Here is a 20,269-nt window from a genome sequence, read left to right as displayed (position 1 = left end):
TTTCAGATAGAACCACTTTTTCTTTAAGATTGAAAAGAGTATTGTTTTTTTTACAAAAAGGGGATAACATATAGGAAGCAAAAAGCACGGCGCTGTAGACGCCCCATGCGTTCTCATTGCACAAAAAACCTTTGAACGACATAAGTAAAGGCGTTACTATAGAGCACTTGCCAACAATGGCATTGCAGGAAAATAGACAAGGATAGAATCAAAGAATCACCGTTTCTTCTACGACAAAAAGATGAACACTAACACTGGTGCTCGGTTATCATGAGATGTTGGTAAGCTTTGAGGATGAGTTCTCTGAAGAAAAACGTTGTGTTCTTCCGATAAAATTACTGTTTCACGCACGATGCAGGGAAAGAATTTTACAAGTATCTTCAGAGGACGACGTTCGGAGGCAGGAGATATGATATAGGAAATATGACTTCATGTTCAAACTGTACAGAGGTCTCTGCCTCTTGTTGATGTCAGAGTATACTTCAGAATTTACCAACATCTATGAGGTGCTTGGATAACTTTTCCGAAATATATGTACACGAAGTTTAATTAGAATTGCGATCGACTTCTGCGGCTCGCTGTCTCATCATTTCCATCACAGCTGCTCGTCTACGAGAATCGGACTGTTGTTGCAATCGTCTTAGATGTTCTCTTAAATCTCTGGGATGTAAAAACCATGAAAATTTGAGAAACATGCTTTAGATATCAAAATTCCTTTAAAGAAACAAAGAGCTTAGAAACAAACCTGCATCGAGGTACGTGACATTCCGATTCTTTACATGCTCGAGCATGAAGTTGAAGAAGATACCACATCTTCTTGCATAGAACACAACCCCCAGATGCACGGATTCTGCACTGTATCCCATGACGGAAAAGCCCCTTAACCTTCCGACAGTTAGGATACTGGCAGTGTGGTGAACGGCACTGTGATGCATGCACTAGTAGGTCAAGCATTTTCCGGAGCTGCAACCAAAGAACATGTATTATTATATTCTGCACTGAGATAAAAAGAAAGGAAAGCCCTTTGAAAAGGGGAAAATAGAAAGCTGCGCTCAATGTAATTCCAGGATTAAAAACTATTGGAGCCACTACTAATATGGGACAGCGAGACAGTAAGTGTTGCTTTGTAAGTAAGTGACGGATAGCTGTGATATTCATGCATTCAACCAAGAATAAGCCTAAATTCATTCCCGAAGACAATAAGAATGGTGCTGGCCACAACAATGCAAAAAAATGAGAAAAGTCATACAGAAAAATAGTGTCGCTGATGTAGCAGTAAATCTTGATTCAAAAGAACATAAGATTTAAATCAGTTATGGTAGCAAATTTACAAGGCATTACATGTGGAACACCAGTACTTGCAATTTTAGGTGCGGTGACCGGTGAGAAGAACTTTAATTAGCAATATTATATAAGGGCAAGATCTCAAACTAGATATTGTCCAATGGCATTGAGGAAAAGAGAAGAGAGAAAGCACTTCCGTAAGTGATGCAACATTAGATAGATAGAAAAACAAGCAGTGTATTCCATTACCCCAACGCCACCAAGGGGGCTCCTAGGAGGGGTCAGGGGATTCAAATGTACACATCCTACTCTTGTAATAACAAAAAGGTTGTTTCAGATTGACCTTTTATTATGAACACATCTGCAACTTAACATAACTAAAGTAGAAGTGGACAATAGTTGTTGAGACATTTTATTAAATCACAAAACTACAGTTTGTTGGTTCCATAGATAATGGAGATAATATATGATGCTTATACAAATCGGTAAAAATTAGAGAAAAAGCAGCAAATAATTTAAGCACAAATAAACACAACTAGAATCGTAAAGATTAAATTAGTTTCAGGTTAAATCCATGTCATATACTTCGTTTAACAATACATAATTATTCGACAACAAAAGAACATGTCAGCCATAGTTACATGGAACGTGGAACATAGCCATGTTCCGCGATCCGGGAACGTTCGTCCCCAATCACCGTGAAATGCAACCCAGATCGCTGAAGGTGATGTCCCGGTTTAGAAGACCTTTTTTAAAAGGTATTTTGGCCTTTCATTTACAAATTAAAGAAAAAAGAACGTAGAAAAAAAAAAGATGAAACCTAGAAATCTAAAAAAATTCCACTTGAAAATAATTTCTTCAAGCAAAATAATCATTTTAATTTAATTTTGTTTTCAACTATATATTTCATACATAATGTATCTTGTACCCAATCATTTCCGAGTCAATCCAGGTTGCGTTCCGTGTTCCCGATCCCGTTCCCAAGTTCCAAACCGAATGTCATTCCAAGTAATAATGATGTCACGAAAAGTTGATAAATAATGTCATAGAAGTATTTATCTTATTTTCATTCTTTTAGCCCATGCAATGCACAATTTTGAATTTGGTATACATATCTAAGTTTGTGGATATGCACTTTAGAGGAGTAATTTTATTAATTCATCATCACTAGGAATTTGTTTCTAGAGGGTATCAGATATATAGACAAAACACCGCCACACAGATAAGAATAATGTCTCCTACGTAACAGTGCAGCCCCTAATCTTACAGCACAATTTGTGCCCATGCAGCAAACTTTGGGAGATTGGAAAGATACATTTAAACATCATTCAAGACATTTGCAACAAAACTTATCTTTTATATTAGTATTTTTAAGTTCAACTAGTTCACTTATTTGTTTTTTCACAAATTTATTCCCCTTTTTGATCTCTAATACCCACCATCCAAGAAAGATCAGATAAACCCCCTAGATCCTTCGTTCAGTCTAAGTTCTCTCTCTCTCTCGCTCGCTCCCTCTTTCAACATGATGGTCCCATCATTTTTTGGTTTCTGTAAATTTTCCAAGTTCTTCAACAAAAACCAAGGAAAAAGAAAATCCTTGTTGATACCAGATATTAATATCGTAAGACGGTTAAGACACATGGACAAGGTATTTCATCAAGAATAATGTGGTCTATTCAGTAAAAATTTTGTTCAAATGTCTTGTTAATATCAACATCTAATAGCAACGAGTTCCTCGAAAAGAAATCGAGTGTACCTTCTAGAAACCTTATCATATTTAAGAACTCAATCATATCTATAAGCTTCAGCAGTTATAATTAATGATGATGGATCCCAACTGCTAATATGGTAAAAGGTCAGATTATATTAGACGTTCTCTAACTTAAACTCGTGGTATTGGGCTAAGGCAATGTTGATGAAACATTAAAGAATGCTAAGTCCAAGAATAAGTAGTTCAAAACTCTTATATCACAATCTTTTCCTTGACAAATTCAAATCTCTTTTATCACCAATCTTTCCTTGACAGGACACCCTTGTGTTGATTCCACTACTTATATGTACTTGCACAATCATTGTTTAACGGAATGGGATCTCTGGGGCAGGGGATGTGAAAGAGGGTATTTTAAAATTTAGCCTTTTAGGCTTTAGCAATGTTTTTCCATAAAGGAACTAAAAAGGGAAGGTAGTCGTGATTGTTCGAGTTTTAGATCATCAAGTGTGACTAGCTTTACATATTTTTTATGTTACAGCTATATACACCTTCAGTTAACTCTGATTTACATTAAGATTTTGTCTTACTTTTACAATGGTTATCATCTTTGGTGAAACAAATATAGAGGAAAATATATTGTGAGAAAAACACAATCTGGCATTTTGGTGAAAAAAAAAAACCCATAACAAGATAAGATGTGAGATGCACTGCTGGTACAAGAATATTTTTGTCAAGGGAAGGGGGCAGGAGTGAATGCAAGAAACTGCTGATACCTGTACAACACGTAGTTGTCTAGCTTCCTTATTTTGTGCATCACGATCAGCCAAGGAAGGATGGTTCGTCAACTTATGAGGATGCTCGCTACCTCTATTCTTTTGATAACAAGAATTACATATATCATAATCTGGACATGTTTCACAACGCCAACCTTGACCCGTCTCGATATCAAGATGGCATAAGTTGCATGTTATAACAAATGCTGGGGCAGTAGGATTATGAAGATGGTAAAGCACCATCATGGAGGAATGTTTAGCACGACGTAGAGTATCATACTGGTAATGATTTCCCTGACAAAGACTTAAGAAGGCCTGTCGGGTGTCGAAAAATTCACTCTCAAGAATCTCATCTTTGTCCTCGGTATCATCTGGCACATTAGTGATCTCAATCTAAGATCATCAAGGCATGAGAACACTTGGTCAGCGCAGGACTCAAGTCAAAGAAGCCTACTCAGAAACAGCATAAGCACAGTAACTTACTCTATGAAGCTCATGTTTGTCCTTTTGGTTGATGGGATGCCTTTCTCTATCATCACGCTTTTGTTCTGTTTCATAGCATCTGCAGAAAAAATATTTTTTGTCTTTAAGATAGCCAGTTCAACCTTATATTTGAATTTCAATAGTTCATTGTTACACTTAATCATCTGACAAGTCAAACCTTCATCCAACACTAGAACTAAGTATTGAATCCGAAACAATTTTGAAGTGCCATCAGTTCTACAAACAAAAGTATTGAATCCAAAACAAAAAAAATAAATAAACAGGTTAAAACCTTTCACCGGTAGGGGGAGCTTCATAACACAAGAACTAAGTACCATTTAAGCACTTGGGAAGCTAGCTATAACATGTTGCAAGTTGCAACATACATGTAGTGTTATATTTTACCTTTTTTAACCTTGTTACCATATAAACTACAATTATAAGGTTAATATTAAAAGTTGAAAATAAAAAACCCGCCTTTTGATGATCCGATTTTTAAAAAGCTATATTTCATTTGTTTATTTATATGGAGTATCACCTTTAATTATATCTTTCTTAAAGAAAGTTAACCTGTTGTGGCCGATCGAAGAGGTGAGAAAGGGCCATATGTCATGCTTTCATAGGTTCATATTATTTTATTTATGGCTCAACATTAATTTAAACAAAACAACAAAAAATTTGATGAATTGAAATCTGAAATGTATTTCAAAATAAAAAGTAAATGTTACAAATAGAAATGTAACAAAGTAGAAGGAGGAAAAAAGTTTGTGAAAAAACAAAATGCAAAAATTATAAACAATGCCAAAGCCTTTTAATTCCTATGATATGAGCTAGGATGCATAGACCAAAACAAATCAACAGGTGAGATCATCACTAATAAAGATTATACTTTAATTGACTCCATTTAATACTATAACTAACAATTAAAACCAATAAGAGATAAATATAAAAATCTAAAACATTATTTTATAATTTAACAATTAACCAAAATAAAAAAGTGAAAAAGCTCAAAAAAGTATAACTTAAAAATTTAATTTTTAATTTATTTTTATGTCTTTTGATTTCCTCAACTCAACTTTGGCAACACACAACTACGATTACTTTAACTTTGTAGATCAATAGTTACTCTGTCCTCTAGTATCAACTTTTAAAACATTGATATTTTTCAAAACCAATAGAAACAATATTTTCCAATTTGGATACCAAAACGTTGAGGTTAGCCAAAAATTCAATTTAAGCACCACTAGTCGACACCTTCTGAGTATCATAGCAGGAGTAAGAACATAATTAATTTTAACTGCTGATTCATTGATGTTTCAAATAGAAACTAACCAACAACAAATCATTAAGGTATCAATATACAATGATAATGATGAAGTACCTTCATTATGTACGTCATCATTTTCATGAAAATCTCAACCCCATTAATTCAAGCTACCTAAATTGAAGCCTCAATACTCATAAATAACAACTTCACAACAATTCCAAAGCCTTAATCCCAACATATACTCAATATATGAAAATGAAAAAAATGAGGAGACTGTTATGGTCCTCTGCAAGGTATGGGACTTGTCCCACATCGGTTGAGTATGCAATTGTTGTGGGATTTATGGCAAATGGACTCTCTCACCCACCAGGCTAATCTCTTAGGTGAGTTCCCTCGTTTGTTCTATAACAATGGTAAAAGAGCCTGACCTGATACAGGTGACCTACAGAGTGGAGTGGGTGGCCTGGAAGAGCCCGTCGTGACCCAACGAGGACATTGGCCTTATGGGGGGTCGATTGTTATGGTCCATTGCAAGGTATGGGACTTGTCCCACATCGATTGTGTATGCAATTGGTGTGGCGTTTATAGGCAAATGAGTTCTCTCACCCATCGTCACCAGACTAGACTTTCGGGTGAGTTCTCTCGTTTGTTCTATAAGGAGACACCTTGGCTAACCTCAGTTACTGAAAAAAGGTTTTCTAAAAGTAAATATTTAAAATTTATATTAGTAGGTTTGATAGATCTATAATGTAAGAATTAACACAGTAATATTCAAAGTTTGACAAGGAACGCCAGACTCATCAACAAACACATGAATTACAAACTTAGTTTACTGAAAAAATTAAAACAGAAAAACTGAAATATCCTTGTAAAAAATGTGATTGAAATCCAATTATAACCCCTCCATAAAAATGACATCAGCAAAACTTGTATGCCCAACTAGAAGATGAAATCAAACAAAGCACCATATTTAAATTGTGCAAGCAGGATCTTACTTGTCACAGAGCTGAAAGTTTTTACACTGATTGCACTTCCAACAGTTGCCGGAAACCATTAGCAAACAACAGTGAGTGCATGCATGCTGCAAATGGACCATAATAAAATCTTCCTTCATGGGGGAAATTGTGGCGCCAAGCTGCAGTACAAAACAAGGGCGCAACAATCAGAGAACCAAACAGCAGGTACTGATGGTATATAAATACCCACTACAAAAAAACCATAGTAAATTCATCCCCTCCACACAAAAAGAATAATACACTGTACAAAACGAAATGCATTTATATGTGCAAGCTACATGCGCATAAGGGAGGAAGAAATGCATAGCTACATGAAGCAGATAAAACCAACCAAATGGAAGAAAATACCACTACTGAAAATAAAGTAATCACCAACTGATAAATATAAAGATTACTTTATGCATTAAAAGAAAATCCTTTGATGCATTGCTTGAAAGATCTGATTGCCCAGTTGCTTTAAGAGCTCTCTTTGTGATAGTCTTCTTCATTGTTCCCTTCTTGTTGAGTTTTCTGCCCTCTTCTTCTTGAATAATCTGATAAATCATATCCTCAGCAGCGCCAGGCCAATAGTCACCATCAAAGTACGGGAGCCTAGCTGCTGTGACCTTGGCATTGCATTCACCAGTTTGAATGAAGAAATGATCATATAAGTTGGTAAGTTCAACCACAATATTTTCCTTTGAAGCTTTTCTTAGCATCGACAAATACCTAACGCGGAAAATTTAAAACCTTGTCGGTAATCAAGCACATATTTGATAGGGTAGGAATCAAAAAAAGCTAAATATAATCTACATACTCATCAGAAGCAAGATCACTTGACTTACCAATCTCTCAATTTATCAGATTTTGGTGTTTTCTGTATCTCTGGATGACAATACAAAATATAGTCTTCACCCTTCAAAGGTGGACATGCCCAAATATAACAACTTGTAAAACCTCGCTTCTTACAGTATTCAAGGTACCCTATCTGCAAAGGGGTATATAAATTGTCTTCAAAAGCAAGATACACAAGACGAACATTAATCACGCAAAAAACAATTGGTAAAACATACCAATATTTCATGATATACAAAAGTACGAAGAGCCTCTCCGGTCACCGTTTTTACATCAGGCCTAAAATACTTTACTGAATCAAGGTATGAAAGATAGACACGACGCTGATTAGGTGGTGAGCATTCTGAGCCAAATTCTTGAACATACATGCCAAATAAGCACACTTCTACTCCTTCAATCTTCTGAAAAAGCAAAACTACCTGAAGAAATATGCCCATCAATTACACACCAGAGACAAAAATTATAGGTGATCGAACACAGTAACTACGCCTAGACTAATAGTAAAAACTAAATGCATTTACTATGATGTTTATCATCAATTGGTTAAAAAATGTTGTTATTAACTAAACGAACCTTAGATTTATAAGGAAATTCGGTAGGATAATTCTCTTCACTAAAAATTTCCAGAAATCGCGGCTTCACTTCCAACTTCTTGTCAACAGAAGACACGACTCTGACAACAATTCCTTCCGCTCCAGAAATCTGACAAAAACCAAAGTTTCTCCATTCAAAATTCAAAGGATACACAGGAATTATTAGCCAAATCAGTAAAACTCAATAAATCATAATAACACTGTAAATTTTTGGATATTTCACGGCATAATGCCACTTCAATAAATTAGTTTTTATCCTTGGGTAAAGTTAATAATTAATAAGGAAGTGAAGAGATTAAAAATGATAACTAGATGCAAATTTCTAAGCATTAAAGTTTTTGCACTTGTTCACCATACAGCACTTTGTAGCCATCAAACTGCAACCTAAAGTTTGCCTAAGGAATGCACTAAAGAAAAACTAAAAGCATAACCATTACATTCTTTAAAATGTATAAGCTAGTAAATTGTGTGTCACCAAGTGCAATGAAAAACACAAGAATATATCATGAAAGAAAAAACAGGGAATGCAAAAAATTCGCACAACCAGATAACACATCTTTTCCCACCTTCTGATAGACATAATTCCTAGTTAAATGCTCACATCGCATTATTAACAACTGCATCCTTGACAAGGCATGACGACACTCACTCATCCCTTGTACCAACAATAGTTTAAAAACCCAGCATAAAAGCACTGTAACATCCATTAACACAACTCAATTAACTTTTCAAACGAAAGCTTTTCTATCATTTTGAGTGGCTTGACCATTGTTGCAGCAAACGATATTCGATACGATACGAGAAACAATAATTTTAAGTTTTGGAAACGTAGGAAACGAAAAATGATCCTATAATACATAAAAAAGATTCATAATTACAAAAAAACCTAAAATAGTACTAAAAACTAAAACCTCTCTAATACTATAAACCTAAATTTTCCACTACCTGAACATCAGATACCCTTCATCTACTTTATTTTGAATAAAAACTATTTTTCGAAAAAATGATTCTTACTTTTTAGGTCTAACCAATTTGACATTATGAGAAATACTCCTACACAACTACTTCACATATTTTCAAAGAGATGTCAATAGGTTAAAAGATAGTAGCACATTACTTCTAACTTTTTCTACTTTATTTTCACATCGTTCTAGAGAAAACTATTTCACTCCTCTTTCCACCTTGTTGTAGTATTTTTATTTTCAAATCTTCATGCAAGCTATCAATCGTGGATTTTTATTTTCAAATCTTCTCCAATTTTATAGTCTTCAATCTTCAAATATGGCTTGTGTAAGTTTTTTTATCCTTTCTCTTCCGTTTTCTGCTCTAATCTTTTTTATCATTTTTTGCAATATCTTCGTTAAAGAGCAAAATTCTAAAGCCCATAACTTATCATCACAATTTTTCCATCCTTTTATAAGTTCTTATTGAAGGGCAAACACTTATAACTTCTTAAACTAGTTGCCGGTGAACCGAATCACTTCAACAGTTCCAGTCGTGTTTCCAAACGACTCCGGTACGGGCGTTTCCAACTGGAAACCGAGAGAACGATCGGCGTTTCACGCTTCTATGAACTTGACCCAATTGTAATAAGTAATTCACTATAAATCAACTCTAATACAATCTTCCAACCCAAGTGGATTATTACGAGCTGAAGTGAAAACATTAATATCAACTGTAGAGAAGGCTACATAGAAGTAAAGAAATAGAGAAAAAACAAAGCAAACAGTTTCAGAGGACACACAACTTTAAACACAACTAGAAGTGTTCAAAATAGACCCAACCCAACGTTTAATGGACATTGTATAACCAAATCCGACTTTGACCCGACTTCAAAAATGGATTTTTAATGATGTAATAATAAACCAATATAGACACAAGACCCAATCGACCCAAAACACCTGGCTGATACGATGGCCCAAATGAATCTCTAAAAGCAAACCCCCCAAAAAAAAAACAATTGACCATGTGAGGAGTGCATGAGCATAACCAAAGAAGGCATCTGGATGGAGTGCCAAACCACAACATTTAACTAGCTTGGCCCCACAATTAGGACCCCAGCATGCTTCTCAGAAAAATAGATCCAAGAAGTTTAGTCCAACATAGAGCAATTGACTAGACAATAGGTGTCCTCTGCCCTTCTACTTTGGAACTGTCTGTGTGCCTATATCAGATCAATGGTGGAAACAAGTATGACAAAAAGGTTGTATTGCTATGGTAACAAGTTTCTAAACTTCTGGTACAGAAGAAAAAAGGGACAACAGTTTGTGAAGAACTACTTTTAATACCTCTTACAGCAAAAGGTTTTATCAAATTTCATTTTTACAACGTTAGCCATGGAGATCTTAATTTTAAACCACACAAATAGCCCCATTATAGATACACCACTTTCAAAAAAAACATCACAAGCATTTGCCAAGTTATAAAATGGCACATGCATCACCATAATGTAGTTAAAGATTACCTCATCATAAGTTTTCCCTTGAACTCTTGCCCTTTCTAGTCTCTCTTGTTTCAATCGTCTAAATAGTCGACGTTCAATGTGGTCACTGAGAATTGTTTTTGGCAAATCTTTTGCCCCAAGAAGAGCACTCTGTGGCAATGGCATACGTTCCCCCTTTTCAACCTCTTGCATATAACAAAAAGGACATGTGTATTCAGCTTGACCACCATCATTTCGTCTTCCGTTAAACAAAGCGCAGATCTGATGCTGCCAAGCTTCACATTTATCGCATTGAACCCACTGCAAGAAAGCATAGTGAGAATCAAAAATAAAACTTATTTACAGATTTGCCTGTGGCTGCAATGCAAAACAAGCAGCTGAAGAAGTTACCCATTCTTCTGTCTCCTCATCATTCTTCTTTTTCTCCAGCCTTGCCTTGGCAACAGGAGTTCCATCAACAGAAACTGTATCACCACGGGCTTCATTATAGCAAGGAATACAAAAATAATGACGTGTATCGCCAGCTCCAATAGTGTAATACATTGCATTTCTCTTTATGCGAGCACCACATGGAGTACAATAGATAGGAGGTGGCTCAAATGTGAGCTTTTCAACAGCACATAACTGACAGGAGTTTTCACTCATTGAATTTTCCATTGCTTGATTCTTTTCCGCCTTCGCTTTGCTCTGGAAAATTGAAGAAACAAATAAAATATTACAGAAGAAGGTGATAAGTCGTGTACATCAGCAGAAAAATTATGAGGTACATTCACATTTGACCAGGGTCACATGTTTGCATAGGTGAATCACAGTACAGGATGGTCAGCACCAATGAATGATTGAAAACTACATAGGTCCACACATACAGAGATGATTTCTCAACTTGTAAATCCTAAGCAATATCATGGCCATCATCATTGCCATTAACTCACTGCCAAGTGGCTCCTAAGTCCTAAGTCCTAAGTCCCGCCTAGGATGGATTTGAGAAATCAAGTGTAATCAACGGATTTTACTCTTGTAAGACCAAAAAGGTTACTTCCGATATAACTTCACGTAGGTAAGATGTACTAATGATTTCAGGAGCTATTTCAATATAAATCATTATAATCCGAAATCAAAGAATTATAAAATATTTAGCTACATGGAGACTCGAGAACAACAATCCAAAGCAATGTTCTAAATTTTCCAAAAAGATGATGAGTAATCAGACTTCTGAAATATACAGCAGTCTTGTAATATGATAATTATCCAGGGTTAGACCAGTTTAAACTCGGTCACAAACCATTATTTTCATTTCATCCTTCTCAATATCCACTAGCCAGCAGCAGTACACTTTTGCACCTCAATAAAAAAAAGTTATTGAAAAGCATAGGCTTATCCACAATATGATAGAATCTGCTAAAGGCTAAAGCCTAAGGGTAATCCTGCTCTATCACAAACAGAAATTTTGGCCAACAGGAATGGCAGACAGTAACATTCAATGAATCATAAAAGATTAGAGGCCCTTCTTTCCTCATGGTGGGTATATGACCAGTAGCACATCTTTTAAAAGGTATATAACCAACAGTCCAACACAAACATAAAAATAGCACATGCAACTTAATGTACATTTCCGTACGAGATTGCAATAAACAACTACCCCAATGCCATTAAGTGGTGGTTCTCACCTAGGCAGGGTTGGAGTCATGTATGCAACCTTGACCATGTAATAAAAAAAAGTTTTTGTTTGACCCTTGTTGGTCCCATTAGCAATTCCATGGTGGACTCGGAAGGAAAGAAACCAAAAATTATCAAGGGTATAGTATCCTCTCATCTAGTGGCCGAGGTTCCCATTTTTAGGAATTTATATGGCAAGATGTAACCGCGTCTAAGCGTCACTTGGCTTTTCTTGTTTTTTGAGAAAAATTGCTCCACTGTAGCAAGGACATAAGGAATTTTGTCCTTTCCTGTTTCCATTAGTGGTGTCTTTCTATTATGATTCCTTTTTATGTGTGCAAAAAAGAAGTAAATGGGAGACATTAAAGAAAACGCAAGCACATAGGTAAATAAAAAATCAATTAAACAATCTTTTTAAAAAGAGACCGAGACAGACCTGCCCAACCCACCGCCTAAGACCAGTAATGTGCTCCCTTATTTGCTCGGGAGTGAACAGCTCAGTTAAAGACACTCCTTTAATCTTGGGCTTTCCAGACTTTGTTCCTACTTCAGAAGGAGCCACTTCTTCTGGTTTCACTACGCCACTGTCCTTTTCAATTTTGACACTTTCTTCCTTAACCGGAAAACATGTAGCATCCAAAGGCTGATTAGAAGAATCAATTATACTGTTCTTCACCTCAGTAACATTAGAATTTGAACCAACTGAATTCTCAATCTTCGCATCTGAAAACTCGCACTTAACCAGTAAACTGCTATCCTTCTTTTCATATTCTTTGTGTTGTACATGTTGAAAAGCATTAGATCTTTTATTCGCATTGACTGGAACAAATGAGCTTCCATTCTCAGGAATGGCAGATGGAGGCTCCAGCTTTAAGCGTTTGACACCAGGTTGGATTTCTGGAGGTTCCAGTACTTCAGAAGATTTTAAAATGTCAGTAACCTTTGCTGGATCAACTTCAGATGATTTGCAACTTCCAGTAACTGAGTGCTGCAACCCAGAATCAGACTCCTTTCGAGGATATAAATTTCTTTGTGAAAGAATATAATTACTTACAGGTACACAAACAGGGCATTTCGGATTCCTACAATGCTTATAATGATTTAGTAGATTTTTGGTAGGGGAACAGCGAGAAATTGAACAAGAACCGTCACAGATATCTATATGCTTCAATAGCTTCTGTGCCAGGCAACAAGTACGTTCTACACATTTTCCTACAGATGCTCGACAACTACGCGCATGGCGCAAGAACAAAAGCCACCTTTGTTGATTCTTATATTGGCCCTCACGTGATTGAATCCCAGAACTATCAGATACACCAATTAATCTGGCTTGGTCTACGGCACACCGTGTAGCAACAGTTTGGCCAAAACTAGATACTTCAGAAGCCAGATCATTGCACTGAGCCTCAGCATGCCCCACCGTTCTCTGACGGAACTCCTCTTGTACATGTTTTTCATGGGACAAATTTCCAGTCAATGATGATCGATCAACCTCAGAGTGCCATTTACTATGCAACAGTGCATCTGATTGTGCACCAAAAGGTGTAATATTGTATTCATTTGTAGCCTCATCAACCATCATCCGCTGAGTATTTTGCAAGAGTGAAGAGTGCATATCATGAGCCACAGGTGGAACAGAAGAATGAGAAGTTCTGGTATGAATTCCATTTGCATTATGGAGTTGGCGGCGTAAATCTGGAAACTGGAGCTGCCCAGATGAAATTTGTGGCTGAAGAACCTCACTTGAATGCTCTATTCCTGTTTCAGACTTTACTTGACCGCCAAGATCAGATGCAGTTTGCAACTGAGCAAATTGATCACTTCTTCCGAAAGACTGTTTCTGCTCGTTGGAATATATCTGTTGACGACTCATAGCAATCTGCGGCTGCTGTGGCAACAGATGAGTCTGACGTTGATACTGTTTTGAATACGATTGTGAATGATTTTCTCTAGGTGATGATTGGAAATTTAACTTTTCTACCTGTTCCATCAACTGAGGCCTTAGATATGAAGCTGATTGTGCAGCTTGGGCGTTTGTTTGACTCATTAAAGAATTAGATCTACTCTGTGCCCTCATTTGATGTGAACCTTGATTGTTGATCAAGGAACCAACCTGAGCAGAATTCCCACTTCCATTGGAATCAGAAGAGCTCATCCTGTATGCATCACCTGCATGACAAACAAGTAAATTAGCAAACAACAGCGAAAGTATCCATGAAAGCTCACAAGCCACAAATAACAAGCCCACAGAAAAGGAGGGTGAGAAAACAGTGGTACTTTGCACAGCAGGATGTTGATGAGAATCATGAGACTGTTGCAAAGGTCTAGGAGAAGCACCAAAAGGTTGTGTCACCAAATAGCTATCTGGAGAGCCTGAACCATTCATCAATTGTACATTGTTCCCAAATCCACTGTTCCCAGAGCCATTTTGGAGTCTCGCCTGCATACCATTGTTCACCGCATGGCCATGGTTCTGTAACATGCGACTATTTTGACCAACATGTTTTTCCGGCACCTGCTGTGACACACCCAAAGAATCAACACTAGATAATACACCACCATTGCTAGTGTTGTCCACATTCATTAATGTCTGATTATTGTTATTACTACTAAACCCAGGAGTAGGAATCATGTGGCTCATAACGCTCTGCCCAGCCATTACGTTGTTACTGCTAGAATTCATGGGGAAACTACATGCTGATTGCTGGTAACCATTTGAAAGAGATCCTGCAAAAAAAGAATCATCAGAAAATGATAAAGTGTGTCTCGTGAGAATTAAAACACACTATACTCACTATCAGCTCCATGGAAAGCACCACCACGAATGTTGGAAAATGATCCATTGGAATTTGGCATCAAGCCCCCTGTGCCTGGAACTGAAATTGAGGAGGACATGCCACTCCCACTACTTGTGATCGTGATAGAAGGATCCACTGCTGAAGATACCCTCACATTTGAATTTATATTGTGTTGCTGTTGCATACCAGGTGTGGGTATCATTGCACCAACAGGAGTTGGAGTATTCATAAACTGCGAAGGTTGAGGAGCATGATTAGACCGCTTAATTACGGCCTGTACACGGAGCTCAAGTGTATCCATGTCCATGTATTCTTCCTGTCAGGAAATTAGACAACAAGAAATCATTTGAGTCCCAGTAACTCTTTTCAAAGCGGGAAATGAGAAATACAATAAAGGATTATTTTGATTTACAACCATCTAAATCACAGAAAGACAAAGAAGTGGGGGATGGGTAAAGGCCTACCATCGTCGCAGCTGATTTAAATACCCCCTCTTCCAAGCGTTTTGATAATTCTTGAACTTTCCTTAAAATATATTCATTTTTTTGTGGCTGCCTCCGCATTAGAATATCACAACTGAAGATAAAAGGAAATTAATATCTTAATTATGACTTGACAGAAAAATAGCAACTAAAAGTTCCCAAAGAAAAACACGGATAGAGATAATTACAAGTTACAACATACTATTATTCCAAAGCTACTGAACTTGCCTAGACAGAGAGAGATGGTCAAATGTAAGCAACCTTATTCTCACATAATCTAGCATTTCTAAAATACACCTCAGCATGTAAGTGCTTTTCCTCTTTTCCATATGCCTTAATTAATTACAAAAACTAGCAATAAACAAAAACGTATACAGACAAATACATAGAAGTTCCATTTACCACACAACAGAGGCAAAAAATTAACCAAAAACGGACAGAATCATCAAACGTGTAAATATGACAGGCTAATTATAAAAATAGATAGATAATCCACTATTAAAAAGATGCGCATCATCCAACTATATTATATTCAACAAAACTTCTAATCCATATGCAACACATGAACCTTACTTGATTATGCAAGACAAGGGCAATCATGTCCAACCAAAATCAAACAAACATTCTGAACATTAGTGCAAGAAAAACTTTTCAAATCACAACAAAAAGACACATAACTTGTTCACAACATAGCTATGACTATTTATTAACAAAAAAACATGCTGAGAAATGAAAAAAATGTTTCCCTCAATGGTTTCTTTAAATGAGTAAATAACCACTAAATACTAATCAAATAACATAATCAATAAAGTGCAGCCCTGAAATGAATTCCTCCAATAAGAAATAGCAATCTAACAATACAGAAAAAAGAAGCTGACACTTAGAGGGAAGCAGACAGAGAATACAATAACCTACTCAGACCATCACACATAAAATTGTCCCATAAATACCAGAGAAACTGTACACTGTCTGTAATCTCTTATAAATTATCAACATAGGCATAGCAGATCAACTGGCCTCTTTTAAATGAAAGGGAATACAGAACCAACCTCTTACATTGAATAAAAAGATTGAGCCCTTTGCAAATAGAAATAGGAAAATTTTGAATTTAAAGAATATCAATGACTAACATATGAAACCTTTCAAGGTATGAGGATATGCCATCTATATGATAATATGTATCTATTTAGTAAATAGCAATCACCCTTCTCAGGAAAATCATAAAAGGATCACCTAAAACAAACCATATCAAAACCTAGCTTAATTGGAACATTTCATCTTAAAGAACCTATATTAGATCCTCAGAAAAATCTAACATGGGTGACAATTAAACACTTCTTTTAAGAACAATTAACATGACAAAAAGTCAGACACCAACGCACAAACTTGTTCTGATACAAAGTAAAAAGTCTAGGAAATGTAAATCAAAACAAAACATCTTTTAGAATAAGTATAAGAAAACGATAGACAGAAATGGATGCATACCTGAAAAATTAAGAAGAATAATTCATTTCACTCTTTTCACACACATATCATCACAGATGCAAAGACATAGAAGATATAAAAAAACAAAAAAACAAGAGGCCTCACTTCACTAGCAAGCATTAGTGGTTTGTTTGGAAATTAGGAGCAACGTGTAACAAACTAACAATCTTTAAATACACAAAAATAATTTATCAGTGGAAGGTCCAAAAAAACCCATAGAATATACTATTACTTTCAATTGGCTACTTTATTCATAATAAAGACAACCAATCAAAGGACTGCCAAAAAATAGAAAAAAGAGGAAAAAGATACAGCCAAGTATAAATAAGACAAACAAAAATTTAATCAAGATATCTTACATCCTAGCTTGTATGTAACGCCGACTTCTCAAAATTTCAGGATCCATTACCGATGGATGACTTTGACCAACTGGATTCTGCACCTGTGTATGGAATGCATTTACATTCTGCTGAGGTAGACCAGGCAACTGATTACTAGTCTGGTTAGGTACCTGGTCGGATATCTGACCCGACCCACGCGTCACATTCATTTTCAACTCTAAGATTGCCGAAAGCCTGAAAGTGCATCAGTTTCACCATATGAAGATCATTTCACAAAAGCATCCCAAGGACATGCTACCTTCCCAATGCTAAAACACAACTCACAACTGCAAGGACACATACAAGGAAAGCTTCAAAAGTTATATTTACTCAAACTTCACCGTATTCTTGTTTGGGGTGCGGAGAAAATATAAAGCATTATGAAAAATACACAGCAACAAGAGCGATAAATGTAAAGTCCACAAACTAAAACTCCTTCAATTTATATAGATTAATGTGAAAACAATTTAATTACTATATAACCAAGAAATGAAAAATACACAGCAATAGAGAGCGAGTAAAGTCACAAAGAAAACCTCCTTCAATTACAAAGACTAATGTGAAAACAATTTAATCATTATATAACCAAGAAATGAAAAATACACAGCAACCAAGAGCGATAAAAGTAAAGGCGACAAACTAAAACTCCTTATTTTTATAAAGTTTGATGTGAAAACAATATAATCATGTATAACCAAGAAATCAAAAGGCTAGAAGCTTCCACAGCAGTTACGAGCAGTTTTACTTCACAATATTTCTGATCTTGGTTCTAAAAACATATAATCACTGAGTTGGATACACATAGCAATTATCAGAAAGACGCAAATGCAAGAATTAGAGTTTCAACTTGGTTAACTTATAAAATCCAGCACCACTTCCCGTCTAAATATGCATGAAGAAGACAAACCATGTAGAAGACCAATCTGACCATGTACAGACAAGTAGGAAATGCCAGAAAAACAAATCAGACTCAACCCAAAATAAAAGTACATGTGTGCACATCCAAGGGCATCTTCAAGTCATCAGCCACCCACAGTGGCAATTTACATATACAGATACACAACACTTCCTTTGTCCCTTTTTTTTGTCCCACTTTCCCTTCTATTTATTTTTTCATAATGACTCTCACTCTATTTAATAAACTATTCACTTCTGCACTCTCCCATAGTAATCCCAAGAGAGAAAGAGAGAAAAAAATGGCCAAAGGGAAGTGATGGAGGGAGTACCAACTTCAGATCACTCATTAAGGCATCTCCATGAGACAATGCATGGTAATGCTATGCAATTATGCATAATATTAGTTTCTAAATTCATCTCACTAGCATCCAATGCACAAAGGTAGGCATACTGTTGCATACTTCACATTAACACCTCAATTTCTACTCCAATCCAATGCTTTGTACGAAATATATTTCATAATCCACCCCAAGTTATAAAAATTTGACCCATCATACACAAGACTAATCCAACAAAGCAGTCATTGCCTTAATAAAGAAATCATCTTTACCAATCAATACACTCAAATCCTTAACAAAGAGATCATATTTACCAAACAATCCTTTTTTCCCCTCGTTTCACAATTACAATTCATCATTAAGATATGCAAGCAAGTAAGATACAACAAAACTGAAGTAAGCGGCTAATTTCAGCAGTAAAAATGACGTTTTGCACCCTAATTATCAATTAAATAGACCTCAAGACTACAAATTTACCATCATCAATGCAATATTCATCACAAATAATTCACACCATTCAAGAATCAATTTAAAAAATAGCCAAAAAAAGAAACATAACATCAATTTCACACATTACGGAATCAAATTAACATTAGTAACATTTTGCGTACCTTATAATCAATCACTAAGAAAAAACCCCAATAAATTGACTAAAATTAGCACAATGACGGTGCTTCACTTGCTCGGTGCAACAATTGACGAACTTTTTAACGATGATCACACGGTGGATGAATCAGATCCTCCAATATAACTTATCGAAAATTCAATTAAAGCAAAAGCCCCAATTTATATTGACACAATTTCTTCAATTTCAGTTGAGTTAGGGTTCTAGATACAAAACCCTAACTTTGAAAAAAAAAAAAAAAAAAAGAGGAAAATTGAATTCAAAATCGTAGAAAGTTGAGATTTTCTGAATTAAATCGATATTGATTGTAAAGATTTTGCTTCAACAAATTGTTGTTGAATGTTTTTCGCTTCAATCCTTTTTTGTTCTTCGCTTTATCTCCTCTTCTTCGTTCGATGCTCAGTTTCGCATCAATGTTTTAAGGCTTGGCTTTTTTATTATATTTCTTTATTTTTTATTTGTTGCTAAATTAACCCAAATTTAAACAAATTCTCAAATTACATGATTTTAAATTTCGAATTTTATATTAACTTAAGATCAAAAATATCAATTTTTGAAATTATGTTATAAAAATAAAAATATTCTAATTTTATGTTCTTTTTGGTATTTTTATGGCTGGATTATTGTTAGATTTGTTATATGCTTAATTTTGCATAGGTAAAAAAAATTAAAAATTATTTCACACGTGTCAAAAATGTAAAAATTAGTTTTCTAGAGATTTAGTACATTTTTATTATATTTTATTTTATTTTTTGTAAAATTAACTCAAATTAAACTAATTCTCAAATTTCTAGTACATGCATTTAAAATTTCAAATTTTATATTCAACACAAAATAAATAATATCAACTTTTATGTAATAAAATATTCTAATTTTATGCCCCTTTTGGTATTTCCAAGGGTAGATGAAGTAGTTAGTAATGTTATATGCTTTACTTTGTCTTATAAGATAAAAAAATTAAAATTAGTTTTGGGGTGTCAAAAGGGTAAAATTAGTGTTTGAGGGTTTTAATACGTTTTAAATATAATGGTTAAGTCGAAAATTAATTTTGAGAGTGAAAAAGTACCGAACTGGTGAATTAATAATTTATCCATATTATCGATTTTGATGAAAATTGATTGTTTCTTGTGTTTAGGTCTTAAAATTATGTAGAAATGTAAAACAAGCCTAACTAGTGCATTGTGGGGTGTAACATAGTTAAACA

The 20,269-nt window shown here is 35.3% G+C and overlaps 1 protein-coding gene across 4 annotated transcripts; it reads right to left on the bottom strand.

Moving 5' to 3' along the window:
* On the bottom strand, nt 1–19,497 carry LOC130827899 (histone acetyltransferase HAC1-like). Of its 4 annotated transcripts, none has more exons than XM_057693792.1 (18): nt 19,052–19,497; nt 17,185–17,492; nt 15,323–15,434; nt 14,856–15,174; nt 14,338–14,787; nt 14,042–14,229; nt 12,497–13,948; nt 10,795–11,091; nt 10,426–10,704; nt 7,942–8,070; nt 7,587–7,787; nt 7,359–7,501; nt 6,930–7,242; nt 6,514–6,653; nt 4,252–4,330; nt 3,769–4,161; nt 746–963; nt 1–660 (listed from the first exon to the last, which is right to left on the bottom strand). In XM_057693792.1, the coding sequence occupies exons 2-18, from the start codon at nt 17,373–17,375 to the stop codon at nt 546–548; spliced, it is 5,019 nt and encodes a 1,672-aa protein (XP_057549775.1). In that variant the 5' UTR covers nt 17,376–17,492; nt 19,052–19,497; the 3' UTR covers nt 1–545. The 4 variants fall into 4 exon arrangements, with proteins under 4 accessions (XP_057549775.1, XP_057549777.1, XP_057549773.1 ...); XM_057693794.1 differs by having other exon boundaries at nt 12,497–13,945; XM_057693790.1 differs by having other exon boundaries at nt 12,497–14,229.
* Between the last annotated feature and the right edge of the window lie 772 nt (nt 19,498–20,269).

This window comes from Amaranthus tricolor, chromosome 11, assembly GCF_026212465.1.
Source record: "Amaranthus tricolor cultivar Red isolate AtriRed21 chromosome 11, ASM2621246v1, whole genome shotgun sequence".
In the NCBI taxonomy this organism is placed as follows: Eukaryota; Viridiplantae; Streptophyta; class Magnoliopsida; order Caryophyllales; family Amaranthaceae; genus Amaranthus; species Amaranthus tricolor.
Note: the sequence above shows the minus strand (reverse complement) of the source record. Positions and strands in the feature narration are given on the sequence as shown.